Source organism: Sorghum bicolor, chromosome 2 (genome assembly GCF_000003195.3).
Source record: "Sorghum bicolor cultivar BTx623 chromosome 2, Sorghum_bicolor_NCBIv3, whole genome shotgun sequence".
In the NCBI taxonomy this organism is placed as follows: Eukaryota; Viridiplantae; Streptophyta; class Magnoliopsida; order Poales; family Poaceae; genus Sorghum; species Sorghum bicolor.
The window spans coordinates 67,854,142-67,871,569 of record NC_012871.2 but is presented as its reverse complement, the minus strand read 5'-3'; the positions used below and the strand labels follow the sequence as shown (position 1 = coordinate 67,871,569).

The 17,428-nt window shown below is 46.1% G+C and overlaps 3 protein-coding genes across 6 annotated transcripts; 1 reads left to right on the top strand and 2 right to left on the bottom strand.

Moving 5' to 3' along the window:
- Positions 4,910-8,798, top strand: LOC8077432 (benzoate O-methyltransferase). 4 transcript variants are annotated; one of them, XM_021452789.1, is made up of 5 exons: positions 4,910-5,073; positions 5,720-6,121; positions 6,246-6,518; positions 6,634-6,820; positions 8,093-8,798. In XM_021452789.1, exons 1-5 carry the CDS (start codon positions 4,996-4,998, stop codon positions 8,110-8,112), a joined length of 960 nt encoding a protein of 319 aa, XP_021308464.1. In that variant the 5' UTR covers positions 4,910-4,995; the 3' UTR covers positions 8,113-8,798. The 4 variants fall into 4 exon arrangements, with proteins under 4 accessions (XP_021308464.1, XP_021308463.1, XP_021308462.1 ...); XM_021452788.1 differs by having other exon boundaries at positions 7,600-8,127; XM_021452787.1 differs by lacking the exon at positions 8,093-8,798 and having other exon boundaries at positions 5,720-5,936; positions 6,003-6,121; positions 6,634-7,563.
- LOC8077431 (probable cysteine protease RD19D) lies at positions 12,127-14,148 on the bottom strand. The gene is made up of 2 exons (XM_002460648.2): positions 13,095-14,148; positions 12,127-12,959 (listed from the first exon to the last, which is right to left on the bottom strand). Exons 1-2 carry the CDS (start codon positions 13,692-13,694, stop codon positions 12,438-12,440), a joined length of 1,122 nt encoding a protein of 373 aa, XP_002460693.1. The 5' UTR covers positions 13,695-14,148; the 3' UTR covers positions 12,127-12,437.
- LOC8077430 lies at positions 15,544-17,428 on the bottom strand. The gene is made up of 3 exons (XM_002460647.2): positions 16,333-17,428; positions 16,058-16,237; positions 15,544-15,968 (listed from the first exon to the last, which is right to left on the bottom strand). Exons 1-3 carry the CDS (start codon positions 17,302-17,304, stop codon positions 15,675-15,677), a joined length of 1,446 nt encoding a protein of 481 aa, XP_002460692.1. The 5' UTR covers positions 17,305-17,428; the 3' UTR covers positions 15,544-15,674.

Here is a 17,428-nt window from a genome sequence, read left to right as displayed (position 1 = left end):
ATCTCACGCGGAAACGATGAATGGACGAATGCGAGGAGTCATTTATGAGTACTTTTCTCTTATAATAAATTAAACAACAACTGTTATGGCTTAATCGACAAATGAACAAAGCGGTTGTGTCTGTCCGTGTAATAGGTTGGGTCAATATCTGTGTAATGGGTTGCATGCTGTTGCGTCCGTCAAGTGCGGGTTACGATATCCCGTGACCGTGAGGAAGACACAGACCAGCAATGGAGGCCTAGAGGAGGATATCTGGAGATGGTGGGTAAAAGATTTGAGATGGATTTGGGGTCTAGAATCAGGCGGCGACCATCACATAGGGGCCGGAATCGGGCGGCGACCAACCCATGCGTGTTGTCCGCCTCGGTGGAACCAGGCTTTGTTTAGTTCGATCCAAAATCCAAAATCTTTTCAAGATTTTTTGTTACATCAAATCTTATGATACATGTATGAAGCATTAAATATAGATAAAAAAATAACTAATTGTACAGTTTAGTTATAAGGGCACTCACAATACAAGACTCTATCACAGAGTCTAAGACAATTAATTATATATTATTTATGATATTTTGCTGATGTGGCATCATATTTATTGAAGAAAGAGGTAGAAAAAATAAGACTCTAAGTCTTATTTAGACTCTAAGTCCACATTGTTCGAGGTAATAAATGACTTTAGACTCTATAATAGAGTCTGCATTGTGAGTGCCCTAATTTACGAGACAAATCTTTTAAGTCTACTTAGTCTATATTTAGATAATAATTGCTAAATACAAACAAAAGTGCAACAGTATCAAAATAAAAAAAATCTAAACAAGGCCTTACACGAAGGAGGGCGAAAGAAACTAAAAATAAAATGAAATAACACAATCGGAGACCGCTTAGGGCACTCACAATGCAAGACTCTATCACAGAGTCCAAGACACTTAATTACATATTATTTATGATATTTTGCTGATGTGGCAGCATATTTATTGAAGAAAGAGGTAGAAAAAATAAGACTCTAAGTCCACATTGTTCGAGGTAATAAATAACTTTAGACTCTATGATAGAGTCTGCATTGTGAGTGCCCTTATCATACTCATACCGTCATACAGCAGATTATTGTAGGTATACGTACACAACACAAGCGGGTCCCTCTGCCTCCAAGAAGGGGACCGGCCCAGTTTGGCAGGCGCCCTACCGTAGCCTTTCACCGGCTTCAACTTCATACATTTGAGCTTTTTTTCTCTTTCTTATCTTCTCCTTTCACAGAGCAGGCAAAGCTAATAAAATTGGCTTCACCTGTTTCCACTAGCTTTGTAAGAGGAAGAGATAGGAGAGAGAAAAAAAAACTCTTGTAAACAGTGCATAAACAATGAATGTGTCATAGAAATTGGAGCCCGTAGAAGCTATGTCAAACGGGGCCAATGGACGTATGCGACTATGCGAGGTCTGTGTGTCTATCCATGTAATGGGTTGTAGGCTGTTGCTTCCGTCAAGTCAAGTGCGGGAGGCGGTATCCCGTGACCGTGAGAAAGACGCAGACTAGCAGTGGAGGGCTGGAGGAGGAGATCTGGAGATGGTGGGTAAAAGATTTGAGACGGGATTTGAGGGTGAGAGTGCGGGCGGCGACCAACACATGAGCGTTGTTGCCTTGTTTAGTTCAATTCAAAAGCTATTTTTTTTCAAGTTTTTTCAGTCACATCAAATTTTGTGGCACATATATAGAGCATTAAATATAGATAAAAAGATAACTAATTGTACAATTTGTCTGGAATTTACGAGATAAATCTTTTAAGTCTAGTTAGTCCATGATTGGATAATATTTGACAAAATACAAATAAAAGTACTACAGTACCTAAAAACTTTTCACTCCAATAATTAAACAAGGCCTTCATTTGGGGTGGAATGTAACGTCTTGGCCCAGGTCTTCATAGAATCAATATGATACTTTTAATAAGTTGTAACTTTTTTTCAGAAGTCTATCTTCAAAGAACTCTGAGTTTAAGCGTGCTTGGTCTAAAGCAATTTCGTGATAAGTGACCGACCAAATAGTTCCTCTCGAGTGCGCACGAGTAGAGACAAAGTGTGCAGAAAAGACTAGTGTTGGTCTGTGAGGACAATCCTAGAAAAGCTGACAGATGTAAACGAGCCTGGCCTCGAAGAGGCGGGACATGTCGCAGTTGCACAGGCATAGTGTGGACCTAGAGTGGTCTCACAACATGGTACATATGCTGGCACTAGACACACAGACGTGGCCAAGAGAAGACGTTCCTGGCTTGAGGTTGATCGACGAGGACGTCAGTCTCTTAAGAGAGTGAGGATGTAACATCCTGTCCCAGGGCTTAATAGGATTAATAGAATATTCATACCAACAAGTTGCAACTTTTTGCCCAGAAGTCTATCTCCAAAGAACTTTGAGGTTAAACGTGCTTGACTTAGAGTAATTTTTTCGAAATGGAAGATCGACGATGAAGTTCTTCCTAGGTGTGCACGAGCGAGGACAATTGTTGCTGGCTGTCATGTGGAGATCCCCCTCTCCACAAATTTGACACAAGTGGGATGTCAGTAAGAGGAAAGATAGTTCACCGTTAGTAGACAAACTGGCTCCCATAAAAAGTCATACTATCAAAATAAATTTAAATGAATTATAGAGAAAAACAAAACATTATGACACCATATAGTATAATAATATAAATTATATTACATGACAAATTAAACAGTATGGTACTTATTTAATATCATAAATATTGATATTTTTTTATATAAATTTAATCAGATCTTATATTTTATCTTATCTTATATTCCTATAAGCTAAACTCTACTACTTATTTCTCTCAATATGCAAGTTGTCCAACTAAACAACTTACTATCATATATAATTAAAAATCCACTAGCCTATGCAATTGTAGTGTCCACGTCAGCAAGTTACTCTCAACATACTTAAGCAATACACTATCACACACAATAAAAATCCACTAGCTATATAATTGTAATGTCCACGTTAGTAAGATACACAAGTATTTTTCTTATCTACGTCATCATGTCATACAATCCACTAATATGCATTCTTACAGTAACGCACGAGGTATTCTTCTAGTATTACTATAAAACTAAACACTACTACCTCAATATGTAAGTTGTCCAACTAAACAACCCGCTATCACATACAATTAAAATTCTACTAGCCCATGCAATTGTAGTGTCCACGTTAGCAATTCATTATATTTCTCTTAACATGTAAATTGTCCAACTAAGCAATGCACAATCACGCACAATAAAAATCCATACATTTATAATGTCCATGTCAATAAGACACATAAGTATTTTGTTTGTCCATGCCATCATGCCACACAACCCACAACAATGCGCAGGGTATTCTCCTGGTTTACAATATTTGAGTACTGTTCGCTGATTTATTATGAGAGAAAAACACCGTTGGCTGGCAAAAAAAGTACGGCTTATAAGACAAGCAAATGGAACCATATGGCAACTTTTTTGGAGATCAATGCTAGTAGGATTTATATATAAGTGGAGTATAATAATTCAGCCGAAACATCAATCACTATATAAGTAATTTGATATTTATTTTAAAAGTTCTCATGAATTCTAATCCACGTATCTTGGAACTAGCCATCAAAAGTGGAGTAGAATAATTTTACCTGGTTCACTCATGGTATATCAAGTTGATGGGAACCAGGAACCGGATGACGACTGGATGAATACCACACCACAAGATTACACATGCCATCTCAGACCGAGAAGTTCTCGTTATCACAGATTGCAGACCTAAGAATTATTCCGTCAGTGATGACGGTTTTTATTTTACCACATGATAAATTCCATGAAAAATAAACATCATTCGTTATAGTTCGTTTAATGAACCATCAAAATTTAAATTTCTGAAACAGAGACAGAAACTTCATTGCCTAGTCCGGCGTAAGCTTCAAAGATGAGCTCAGTTTGAAAAAAAAACTGCCTTTTTTTAGAATTAAAAAAAAGCCTTTGTCTTCAAGCTTTGACAATGAAGTTTCCAAAGCTTGAAGACAAATGCAGTATTTTTTTTGGCAATGAAGTTGTCCAGAGTGGAGTGAGCGAGCCTTTGCTGAGTGAAGAAATGGCCGGGAAGGTAGGTTCTTTTAAATTGCCAGTTCTCTGAAATGTTGTTCCAGAGCCTTTGACATGTCAATTCCTGTCTTTGATATAGGGTTAGTCCTTTGTCTAGTGTAAGAGAGAGTTTTAGGTCGTAACCTTTGCTTTGCTTGCTTCAGCGTGTTGCAGCTTCTCCATTGTGTGTAGTACTCAACGTGGTTCATTCGTCCGGTTTCTGAGGTCTCTTCCAGCTGTTGCTTTCCTTTCTATTGTTTCTCTTTATTTGTTGTAATGTACGAACTCTTTCTTGTATGTAGGCCTTGTTTAACTCGCAATTTTTTTTGCTTTGGCTATTATAGCAATTTTGTTTGTATTTAACAGTTATTGTCCAATCACAAACTAACTAGACTTAAAAATTTATATCGCAAATTACAGGTAAACTATGTAATTAGTTTTTATTTATATTTATATTTAATACTTTATGGATATATCTAAAGATTCGATGTGATAAAAATCTTAAAATTTTTTTGAACTAAACCAGGCCTTAACGAAAAATATCCTCGCATTCTCTCAAAACTGTCGGTTACATATTGGCATACATGGATCCGCCACGTGAAACACGTGCTAAAACTTGTGGTGCATCTAGATCCAATGATGCATGTACCAAGAGAACATATATTCTAATTTTTAAATTTATTGTGGAAGTCAGAGCCTTACATCGTTACATCAATCAAGCAATCAATTTGTCATTGCACCATAGTTTGGTCGACTGGTTGGACACAGCTGGTCCATATACTAGTAGTAGTACCAAGTGTTCCAATATGGCTAGTATAAATTGTGCCCCACGAGAACATATTCAGGTTCATTGTGCTCCTTTGTTTCTCTTGAACAATCAGGAAATCACATACCAAGAAATTTGTAGTAATGGAGAATTTAGAACACAGTTTTCATATGGCCCAAGGGGAAGGAGAACATAGCTACGCAAAGAATTCTAGGGCTCAAGTAACTATTCTATCCATTTTTAACATGCATGCACACATTTTTATTATACAGTATGCATTTGTATGTACTATATCTAGTAAAATTGACATCTTGTTGTTTTGTTTGCCTTTCATCAAATCTGTTTATCATGTTCCACATATTTATTTACTGTACATATAACAATATAGTTATGTGCGGGTGGGGTACGAGGTTCGAGGGTTTTCTCAGACTAAGTAACCGAAGAGTTCTCAACCTTAGGCCTTGTTTAGGTTCAAATTTTTTTTGGATTTTGACACTGTAGCATTTTTTATTTTTATTTGATAAACATTGTCTAATCATAGAGTAACTAGGCTTAAAAGATTCGTTTCGCGATTTACAGACAAATTGTGCAGTTAGTTTTTCTTTTTATCTATATTTAATGCTCCATGCATTCGTCCAGAGATTCGATGTGACGGGGAATCTTGTAAACTTTTGAAATTTTAGGTGCATCTAAACAAGGCCTTAATCTTAATGCGAAATGCTTGGGGGCGGGGGGTCATGCTATCCCCCGTAGTCTGATTTTTTTAAACACCTTTATCATGTTCTATGATATAGGGGTTTGTAGAATAAATTACATATATCTAATAAGTATGTAAGAGCCACTATTTCCCCTCATGCATGCTACTAGGAGAAGGTTATCTTGCAGACCATGCCAGTCATTGAGAATGCCATAAAAGAAGTATACACAACTCTTGTTCCCAGAACCATGGTCATTGCTGACCTAGGATGCTCTTCAGGACCAAACACATTGCTCTTTATATCCAATGTGATAAACATCATAGCTGGCCAATACAATAAACCTGGTGATCCTGTGGAACTTCAAATCTTCCTAAACGACCTACCAGGTAATGACTTCAACCAACTATTCAGTTCTCTCAAAGACTTGAAGCTAGATACAAGTGAACAAACAGGATACACACCCCCATTGTGCTACATTTCTGGGTTGCCAAAATCATACTACAGCAGACTGTTTCCTCGCCAAAGCGTCCATCTCTTTCACTCCTCTTGCTGCCTTCACTGGCTCTCTCAGGTATTATTATCAATGGTTATTGCAAGAAGTTATATATGTGTTCATACTTGCCCATTGTAATTTTCATGCAATTCATTTATTCTAGACAAATTCAAAATGATGTTATGAAATACCATGTTCAAAGGTACCTGAGGAACTATATGCACGGAAAGGAGCTTTCTTAAATGAAGATAATATTTATATCACAAAGACCACACCATCATGTGTGGTGAAGTGCTTCCAAGAGCAATTCCATAAGGACTTCTCCCTCTTCTTGAAGTTGCGCCACAAAGAACTTATATATGGAGGGGAAATGGTTCTAACATTTTGTGGGAGGAAGGATGAGGATGTATACAATGGATATCTCAACAAACTCTTTGGATTAGTTGCAAGATCACTACAATCTCTTGTTGGAAAGGTTAGTAAGAGTGGAATGTATAAAACTAGATTTACTATTTTTTGTTGGCTCAACTTCTTTTTGACAATACTTATTAAGATGTTAAATAAACTACGATTTTGATTGTGATATATAGGGCCTCGTGGAGAAAGAAAAACTAGAAGCTTTTAATCTACCGCTATATGGGCCATCAATTGGTGAAGTGAAGGAAATAGTCAAGGAAAGCCACATGTTCAAAATAGACTATATCAAATTATTTGAGCAAAATTGGGATCCTTACGATGATACAGAAGACAATTATGTTCATGACAGTGGTCGTAGTGGTATGAATGTCTCTAAGTTTGTTAGAGCACTATTGGAGCCTTTGATTGCAAGCCATTTTGGAGAAACCATACTTGACTTATTGTTCGCTGATTATGCATGTCTCGTTTCCAAGCACCTTGAGCAAGAGAAGACAAAAAACGCCCTGATCGCCGTGTCTTTGAAGAAAATATAGTGGATATCTTGATTGGCATTTCCTTAAAGAAAACATAGCGGATATCCTGATCGCAATCTCCTCAAAGAAAATAAGTGGATATATGAGTGTCATTAGTCAAATTTCTACTAGTGTTTATTAAGATAAAAATATACTATCCTATTATAGAAATGATTTGTAGAGGCACTTCTATTTTCTCAATCATGGTTGTTGAAGTCAACGACCCAACAAATGAGCCATGTCTGAATATCAGTTTTCAAACACTGTCCTACTTTTAAGGGTGGCTGGGAACTACACCTAAAATTTATGTGGCTAGTAATTCGCATTTCACATTCACTTAGATGGAAATTTCTAGTGACGAAAATTCAAAATGTCATCATCATCGGTGTAGCATGGTATCTTCTCTTCTCTTTCATCCATATCTCTTCTCCTTTCTCCTTTATCTCTTCTCCTTCTCTCTAGCAGCCAGCAGCTGTGGTCGAGCTCAACCATAGAAATAGGGTCGTTCATAGATTGTGAATTTAAGCAACAAAGAATAGTACTCCATTTTTACTGTTTAATATATGGCTATGGCCATTCCTCTAGTACCATTTTTGCTGTTTAACTAGTGAAAATTGCATTTTTCAGGGATGACTATGGCCCACTTTGGCCTTTTCTTTTCGGATGCCATTCTGTAGCCGAGTTCTTGGTCGAGCTAGCATTTGGGGTTCTTGACTTGCAGTACCTGCTGCAACTTCTGTGACTGGCGGAGACAGTCTAGGAGACACTGGCGGAGGTGTAGAAGGCGGAGGAGACAATTGCGGTTGTTGCTCCCCACCTATGGACTCGGTCTCTTCCCCTTGGCTCCTACCACAAGGAGTGGAGACCCTTGCATGCGAGTCATTGCATGGGAGTTGTTGTTGGTCTGCATGAGTTGGGATGCACGGGGCTTCCTGCTGATCTGCATGGGAGTAACCTCCGGTTCCTATTGACCGGAGCATATCTACCTCATGTCCAGCATCGCTGCATGGCTGCATATTTGTTGTATTCCCTGCGTCAATTGTTCCTGAATTTTCTTCAACAATTAAACCATTAGGATTAGTAGTATTAGCAAATTGATCAACTATATGTACGCCCCCAGGATTTATCAAAGTTGGATGAAGGAGATTGATTTCAGAACGAAGGCGTGCGCCTGCATTGGAGTGAAGTTCAGAAAAAGGAAAAACTTCTTCATCAAACACAACATCTCGAGATATATAAACACGCCCAGAAGCTATATCAAGACACTTGAATCCCTTATGGAGGTGACTGTATCCTAGGAAAACACAACGTTTGGATCTATATTCAAGTTTGTGAGAATTATATGGGCACAAATTAGGCCAACAAGCACACCCGAAAACACGAAGTGTGTCGTAATCCGATTTTTGTTGGAATAAGCGTTCTAGTGGAGTGGAGTTTTGGATAACAGGACTTGGCACACGGTTTATCAAGTAAGAGGCTGTGAGAAATGCTTCGTCCCAAAATTTTAGTGGAACAGAAGCATGAGATAATAAGGACAAGCCAACTTCTACAATGTGGCGATGTTTTCGCTCTGCCGCTCCATTTTGTTGATGTGCATGGGGACATGACACTAGATGGGTGATCCCTATTTTGGCAAAGAAGGAATTGAGTTTTTGATACTCTCCTCCCCAGTCGGTTTGCATTGCTAGAATTTTTCGATCAAAGAGTCTCTCAACAAGAGCCTGAAATTCTTGAAATTTATGGAAAACTTCAGACTTGTACTTTAAAAGATAGATCCAAGTGAATTTACTGTAATCATCAATAAAACTCACATAGTATTTTTTTCTACCAACTGACTCTGGTGCAGACCCCTAGACATCAGAGAACACAAGTTCTAAAGGAAAAGTAGACACACTTGAAGATCTCGAATAAGGCAACTGATGACTCTTAGCTTGCTGACATGCATTACAAACCGACTCACTAGATGATTTATCTAGGCAAGACAAATTATTTCTACTAACAACTTGTTTAACAGTAGTTGAAGATGGATGACCTAAGCGACAATGCCATCATGACAAGGGAATCTTGGCGGCACCACAAGCTTGTTTTATTGGAAATGAAGGAAGAGGATAAAGCCCGTTGTGACATTTCCCTCTAAGAATTGTATTCTTCGTTGCCTGATCCTTTATCAAAAAGAAGTTTGGATGAAATTCTAAAAATGCAGAATTATCAGAAGCTAATTTATGAACAGAAGCAAGATTCTTTGTTGCTTGGGGAACATAGAGAACATTTTTAAGATGAATATCACGATTAGGGGTACGAACAGTAGTATGACCAATATGACTAATATTCATACCTGCACCACTTGCTGTGTGGATCTGATCTCCTCCATTGTACTTGTTTCTTAAAGACAGCTTCTCCAGCTCACCTGTGATATGATCGGTGGCGCCGATGTCGGTGTACCAATTGTTGTCAATGGTGTCGGAGTTCATTGCAGCTGCGACTAGCTTCGGATCTGACACATAGTTCTCATTATACCTGTGCCAGCATCGATCCACTGTGTGCCCGGACTTGAAGCAGACTTGGCATAGAGGGCGTTCATCGCCATCAGATGGCGGTGCACGGTGGTGGTTGTTGTTGTAGCCACCGCGCCCGCCACCCCTTTGTGACGCGTTGTTGACGTTGCCGCGACCACGTGCCGAAGCACTGTCGCGCCCGCGGCCACGCTGATTGTTCTGGCCGCCATGTCCTCTTTGGTTGCGGCCTCCTCTTGCGAAACCACCACGTCCCCGACTGGCGGCGTTCGCGGATCCAGACCCTGGACTATTGCCTCCATAGATCAGGTCCATACGAGTCTCAAAGTTAAGAAGTTGTGAGTACAACTCCCCAACTGTGATGGGCTCGACCCTAGCAGTTAGGGTTGTGACTAGAGAAGTGTAGTCTTCTCCTAGTCCGGTGAGTATATACTCTACCAGTTCTTCATCATCAAGCCGTCGTCCGGCTGCAGCCATCTCGTCGTCGAGCGCCTTCATCTTCGCGAAGTACTCGGCAGCGGTGTAATTTCCCTTCTTGGTGTTGGCGAGGGCGACGCGAATGTTCACCGTGCATGCACGCGTTTGAGACGCATACATCTGCTCGATGGCATTCCAGACAGCCACTGCAGTCTCACATGTAGAGACTTGGATTTTCACCTCCTTGGTGAGCGACGATAGAAGAAACCGTAGGACCTGTTGGTCCTTGGCTTCTCACTCCTCAAAAGCCGGGTTCGGCCTCTTTTCTACTTTTCCTTCAACGGTGGCGACGAGCTCTTCTTCGGGAGCCTTGGTGTCGCCGGTGATGTGCCCTTGAAGACGAGAGCTTTTTACCTAAAAGCCATTATAAAAGATGGGTCGAACCTCTATGTCCCTAAAAAGTTCGTTCGCACCTGTGTGTCCAACTTCATCTTCGCCTATACCCGTACGCCATTTCCGTCTCCATTCTGTTTGTTTTCTACCGTTTACAGCTCTGACATGTGGGACCAAGCAGGCAAAATGTCCATCTTGCCCTCGCTTGCATGGCTACTAGCAGAGAACCCGCACCGGCGCCGCCGAGGGACCAGGCGCAGCCATGTGGCAGGGCGCCGGCGCCGGTGGCCGTCTCGGCGCGGAGCTCGGACGACGTTCGGAAGGCGCACGCGTGGCACATCAAGCTGGGCCTCGACCGCTACCCGCGGCACGCACGGCCGCTGCTCGCGGCGTGCGCGCTTTCGGGCTGGCCGGACAGCCACACATTCCTGTGTTCGTGCTCAAAGCGTGCGCGCAGCTCGCGGCTTTTCAAGAAGGGAGGCAGGTGACAGCTTCAGCTCGCGCTCAACCAAGGAGTGTGCTCTTCTGCAACCGTCGACGCGGCTGCCGCTCGGAAGGATGTGACATTTCTTCGTTTCCATTGTCAGTTGCAGGCGTTCGACGTGATGAAGGACTAGAACGCATGGGCATACAGCGCCATGCTATCTGGGTTGGCGCTGCACGGGGACGGGCGGAAGGCGCTGCAAGTGTTCGACGCGATGGCCCGGGAGAGCCACGCACCCGACGCGGCGGCATACCGGACAGAGGCGGTGGACCGGGGCCTCGCGCAGTTCCCCGGGTTCAGCGCCGTTGAGGTACGCGGCGAGCTGCACCGGTTCGTCTCGTAGGACATGTCGCACCCGAGGACGCGCGACATCTATGGGATGCTCCACCAGATGGAGTGGTAGCTGCGGTTCGATGGCGAGCTGCAAGGGTTAGGTACGAGCGAACCGCAGGGGCGGCGCAGCCAAGACAGGGGGCACTCGTTCTTGGCGCTGCGCTGCCTGCTGGCGAGACGATGGCAAAGTCATACGTGGACGCACGTGCGCCGAACTCTGCGAAAGAAAGGGAGAAAAAAATTGCATGCATACGTACGCACGGCTGCGGCTTCTGCATGCATATGTACGCCGGCGCCGGTGCGGGTTCTCAACCATGCAAGCGAGGGCAAGATGGACATTTTCTCTGTCTGGTCCCACATGTTAGAGCTGCAAACGGTAGAAAACAGACAGAATGGAGACGGAATGGCGCATGAGTATAGACGAAGATAAAATTAGACACACAGGTGCGAACGAACTTTTAAGGGCACAGAGGTTTGACCCATCTTTTATAATGGCTTTTAGGTAAAAAGCTCTGAAGACGAGCGCCACGTATGGCTGAACGAACTTCGGCTTTCCACAGCGCATGATTCACCTTTCCCAATTTTTCTGAGACATCTATGCTAGAGAAAAAATTGGTTGATGAATTTGAGCTAGACATGGCGCTAGATTTGGTGGATTGGATTTTGTGGAGATTAGGCTCTGAATACCATGTAAAGAATAATCAGAGGCGCAGATGGTGGAAGCACCAGGCCCTATCTTGGGTCCTTGGTGAATGCGTGTTTCTCAATGGATGAAAAAGCCCCATCCGTGGCACCATACATAAATAGACCTCTTGAAGATTATGCAGTATTGTTTACATGGACAATAATCAATGTGCTCCTATTCATACGTGACTACTCCTATTCATGGGTTAACACATGATCGAGTCTAACGCATCTGGTCATAACACATATGTATACACACGATCTGGTCTATGTTGCCGAATGTTAAGGTTATCCTTTTAACACATCCATCAGCTTGGACCATGTTTCAAGGGACTGTAAAGACTCGATATATAGAATTGTTTTACCAAATGATTCATCATAACATCTTTAGTTTCACTGAAACATCTTTAGCTTCACTGGTAAAGTTGATTGTTGAAAGGAAAAAAAAAACTGCTTCACCCCTGAAGTTGAGCTAAGCTATGCCGATGAAAGTTGAGCCAAAGCTGCGCCAAACGGATACGTATCAGTGTTGTTATTCGCTTGTACATATATACTGCATCAACAATACCATGCCACGTCCGGAACTACCGTTCCACTAATACACCCTGGCCACCGGCCCGGCCCCGGTGGTTTGGGTTGGTTCACGGCACCGGCGCCACGGCGACGGCGGAGACCATGCTGTCGACGCCGCATACGTTGCTGCCGCGGCAGAGGCGGTAGTACCCTTGCTCCCCCCACCGCTCTCCCCACGAGTTCTTGATGATCCAGTAGGGGCGGTAGCCCAGCCGCAGCGCCGCGAAGCCGCGCGCGCCGTAGCCGACGAGGAGCACGCCGTGGTTGACCCACGCGCGCGGGCAGAGGAGCGGGCACGACACCCCGCCCACGTACGTCTGCATGAACGCCGCGTTGAGCCCCACCGCGAGGGGACCGCGCCGGACCAGCGCCGCGCGGATCTGGGCCTCGTCGCCGGCCGGCACCGCGGTGAAGTTGGCCACGCGGACGGCGGCCTTCGCCGGGTCGAAGCGGCACGGCCCCGGCGCGCCCGTGTACGGGTACGCCCGCTGCTCCATCAGCCCGCCGGACTTCATCAGGTACGCGTACGCGTTCGTCATCAGCCCGCCGGCGCAGCCGTTGTTGCACTCGTTCTGCGCCACCGCGCTGCACTGGAAACATGGGATGGGAGTACAAAGCGATCGCGACATGCTGTAAATAATCCTTCATCGAACTGGACGATTTCATTCGGAGAAGAGAGATCGATCGAGAGAGGGCAGAGATCAGAATCAGATGCTCGCACGCACCGTGTGGTCGCAGTCGACCAGCTGCTGCTCGCTGAGCTCGAGGAGCTTCCCCGTGGCGAGGAAGTTGGCGCCCTCCACGGCGCCCGTCGTGCTGAACGCCCAGCACGACCCGCACGCGCCCTGCATCTTGACGCCGGTGACGGCGCCCTTGTCGCGCCAGTCGAAGCTGGCGGGCAGCCGGGACACCTCCTCCTGCGACGCCGGCGGGGCGGCCGGCGCGCCACTCATCACGAGCCGCTGGACGTCCCCGCCGGCGCCGGCGCGCACGCCCGTGAGGCGGGCCTCGAACTCCTCCCGCGTGAGGTCGGAGAAGGGCGTGACCCCGTGGCGCGCGGTCGGGTCCAGCGCCTGGTGCGCCGCCGCGCGGGCCAGGTTGGCCGCGAACACGCGCAGCCGACGCGCGTACTCCTCGGGCCCGGAGTACCGCCGCCCGTGCCGCCTCACGAACGCCGCGAACTGCGCCTCCGGGAGCAGCCCTAGGGCGCCCGCGCCAGCGCGGGAACGACGACCATCCGTCACCTGCCGGATGAACCCGTCGTCGGTGGACGCGCCGGCGAGTGGCAGGAGCAGGATGAGGAGGACGGCAAGCTGGGACGCCATGGCGGCGAGATTCTTTGGCGGTCGAGTGTGCTGACTGCTGAGGCAGGCGGGCGTCGTTAGTCAATAAGCGAGGGAGGCGATCGAAGTGGCAGCCATGCAGGCGGGAGAGGTCGACGCCTGTCGCCTCGCGGAACGGCGGCGACGGCGCCGAGCGACACGTGCGTGTGCGTTGGTCTTTGGTCGCTTTGGGCGTTTGGTTCGGCGCCACGACGTCTGAAAGTCACAGTTCTGTTCGTCCATTACTTCTGCGTAAGGCCTTGTTTGGATGTAGTCAGATTCACATCAATTTATATATATTGAGGTGGATTAAAGTAAAATTTAAACTAAATTCCACCTTAATCCACTTTAATATAGATGGATTGAGATGAATCTGACAACATCCAAATAAAGTCTAACCTGGTTTTGAATCATGGAGGCTGTAGTAGAGGTAAAACAAAGAGGAAACAGGAGGAAAGTACGATGACGCAAGGGTATTCAAATCTTTATAGGCTGAATTTGGGACATATTTGGAAGAGTAAAATCCGATTTAACTCGTGAACTAGTCGTTGATTTTGAAAGAACCTCTTGAACTACAATATCGGACAATATATCTTGTATAGAACTAAGTTGTGCTGATGAAGTTGAGCCGGTGGTGAAGTTAAGCTGCGCCGGAACACAGTTCTCTTACAATATGGACTACAGAATTCATTCAAAGATTCTGAGATTTTGCGCACAGCACCAAAGTAGGGATCTGGCAATGGCAGTTTCCAACGCCTGATAAAAATCCATACAACATGGAAGACACACTAACTTAACTGCATAAAAGTTTCTAAGAGCATCTCCAACCATTATGTATTTGAAGTTATGCATTTTAAGCAAATTGTAAACCCCCAAATGAAAATGGCAAGGCTAAAATCGGGTGATCTCCAACCGTTATGCAAAATGCCAAGTTCATCATCTTTTTTTTCCGGAAATTTTGTTTCGCGGCACTCCTTCCCGCGCGGCCAATAGATCCCGCGCCAAACAGCCCGCCGTCGTCTCCCGTTCACCAATTCCAGCGCCAAACAGCCGCGCAGTACCGATCGTGAGCTGCGCAGTTCGTCGTTCCCGTTCGCAGTACCGAACGCAGTACCGATCTCCCGTTCCGTTAGTTCCCGTTCACCGTACCAGTTCGTCGTCTGTTGGCCATCAGTTCGTCGTCGTACAGGTTCGCCCTTTGGCTCCAGTACCGATCTCCATCAGGTCCTGTTCCCCATCAGTTTCCGGTCGCCGCCATCAGTCAAGCCGTTGCAGCTCGCGAGCAGTAGAATTTCGTGAAGCCAACATGGGATCGAGGGTACCGGAGAATGGATCTAGCACAGCGCATCGCCAAGGTTTGAACTTCGTAGCCGAATATCTTGATCCAATTCATGTGGTCTTTGTTCGATGTACTGAGCTGCGCAGTTGTTATCAGTTGCGGGCTTCAAGGTTTGATGGAGAAGGCGTACCTGGCCGCCGTTGATGAGCAAGGCGTCGTAGATTCGTCCTATCGCGCGCTGCGTCGTCCTATTGTGCGCTGCTTCGTCCAAACGCGCGCGCGAAGCTGGCGAAGGAGGACGCGCGATGCTTCTCCTATCGCGCGAAGTGGTGGCGACGCGAAGGGAAACCGCGCGAAGGAAAGAAAAAAGTCCGCGAGGTGAAACCGAGAATCCCTTGATCTCTATTTGCATAGCTGGACTCCTTTGGCATATATGCCAAGTGTCCCCCTCCAAATGCATAGCTATGTAAAATGCAAAGTCCAAATGCATAACGATTGGAGGGGTTTTTTTGGAGTTTTATGCATTTTGGTAAATGCCAAGTCCATTTGCATAATGGTTGGAGTTGCTCTAAGCATGATACTGCAGGTACATATATTGCTAGCAACAATAAACCACAAGGTTTGGGTTTCAACTAGTCTCTAAATAAAAAGTTAACAACTGACGACAACGATTCTTACTGCAGCTTGAATCATGCTAATCCTAATCAACCAATACAAACACTGGAGTTCACATAAGGGTACTCCTGGACGGTGTCGAGGAATATATTGTACCAGTCATCAGTGACCCCGTCAGACAATTTCAGAGTCATCGTCTGAAGCATCGGTGCACATCTGAAGAGCAGTTTGAGGAAATGGATTTCTTCATCATCGCCTTTGAATCCTTTGATCTGCACTTCTGTGAGATCGATCAAGAGTCTTTCACTTGCACCTATTTTTCTCCACTTCCTATTATTCTCCTGACAAGGACACCGTTTGTCGCAAGACTCTGTCACTTGCACCTAGAACAAAATGTACCATATATAAATTAATTACACTGCAAACGCACAGTCATTTAGACGTATATATTTAAAGAAGAGTAGATATGTACCGGGGTATCCACAAGAACCATGTCAAGCCTTTGCACTGCATTGCAAATCCGAAGCAGGTTCAACAGCAGTGGTCCAAGAACATGGCTCCGTGTTGCGATCTTCAGCTCTAGGACAGAGAATGTGGGAACAGGGATTTTCTCCAATTCTTCTGCAAAATCTCTCTGTGAAGGATAAGGGGTCTACAAAACAATCGGGCAGCATACAATTTAGAAACCAATTAAAAAGTCCACGAATCAAGCTAGGAAATCAATGAGCACGAGAGCCTGAGACGAACGTCAAGTATGTCCAGCGACAGGACATGGGCACGACGGGGCTGATGGCTACCCTCCTCCTCGGCGGCGGCGTCGTCGGTGAGCTCCATCTTCTCCACCGCCCGTACTTTGAGGGAACCGACGCGCCACATTTTGCCTATCCCAATATACGTGGAGTAGTACAGGCACCGCCAAGTGACCTCCTCCACCATTGGTGCCACCACCGACAAGCTGTTGTCTATCCCCCTGTCCATGGCCATCGTCAGCTTCCTGAGCGCAGGGGCCACAATGTCGATGGTGGACGTGGACCGGAACGTGCTCACGACGAGTTCTTGGAGTGACTCTGAGTGCACCGTGATCGTGTCCACCTCGTCCGGCGTCCTGGTGACGCTGAGAGCGCGCAGGAGCGGGCAGCGGGGCACCAAGGTGGCCATGTCCATGATGCAGCCGGCGAGGGACAGCGTCTCCAGCGCCGGGAACTCCGTCGCCGCCGACAGGGCAAAGTGAACGTTCTGCACGTCCAGCTCGATCGATGTAGCGAAATCGAAGCGCGGCAGTTCGACCCATGTGGTGAAATCGAAGCGGCGGAGGTCGACCGGGATGGTGAGGGCGAACTTCACCGGCGACCGATCCGCGGAGGCGTGGAGCAAGTCGGTGACGCTGCCGGCGTCTAGCGCGCCATGTCCCGTGCCCATGGAGACGTGGATGTCGATGGCCGTCAACAAAGTTCGGGTGAACCGAGCGAGCGCCGCGTGGATCGCGTCGGGCGCGAGCCCGCGAAAGGAGACCTCCAGGAGGCCCGGCCAGACTTTGCGCCACCGGCGGGCGAGAAGGGAAGTGCGCGCGGCGGTGCGGGCGCAGCGGAGGCGGGTGAGGACCTGGAGGAGGAGGTCGTCCGGGAGTGCGCTGATGCGGTCCACCCGGCTCTGGGACCGTGTGACACGGCGAAGCCCGGGCGGCGGCGGCGGCGGCGGGCAACGGCATCGGCCTACCATCGCGTCCCAAGTCCCAACTCCCAAGGCGCCAGCGGCCAGCTCCGTCTCCCTCTGCAAATCACTGCAGCGTCACTTTCACAAGATGAAAACCTCCGGTTTCTGCTACACCAGTGGTGGAAGCTTG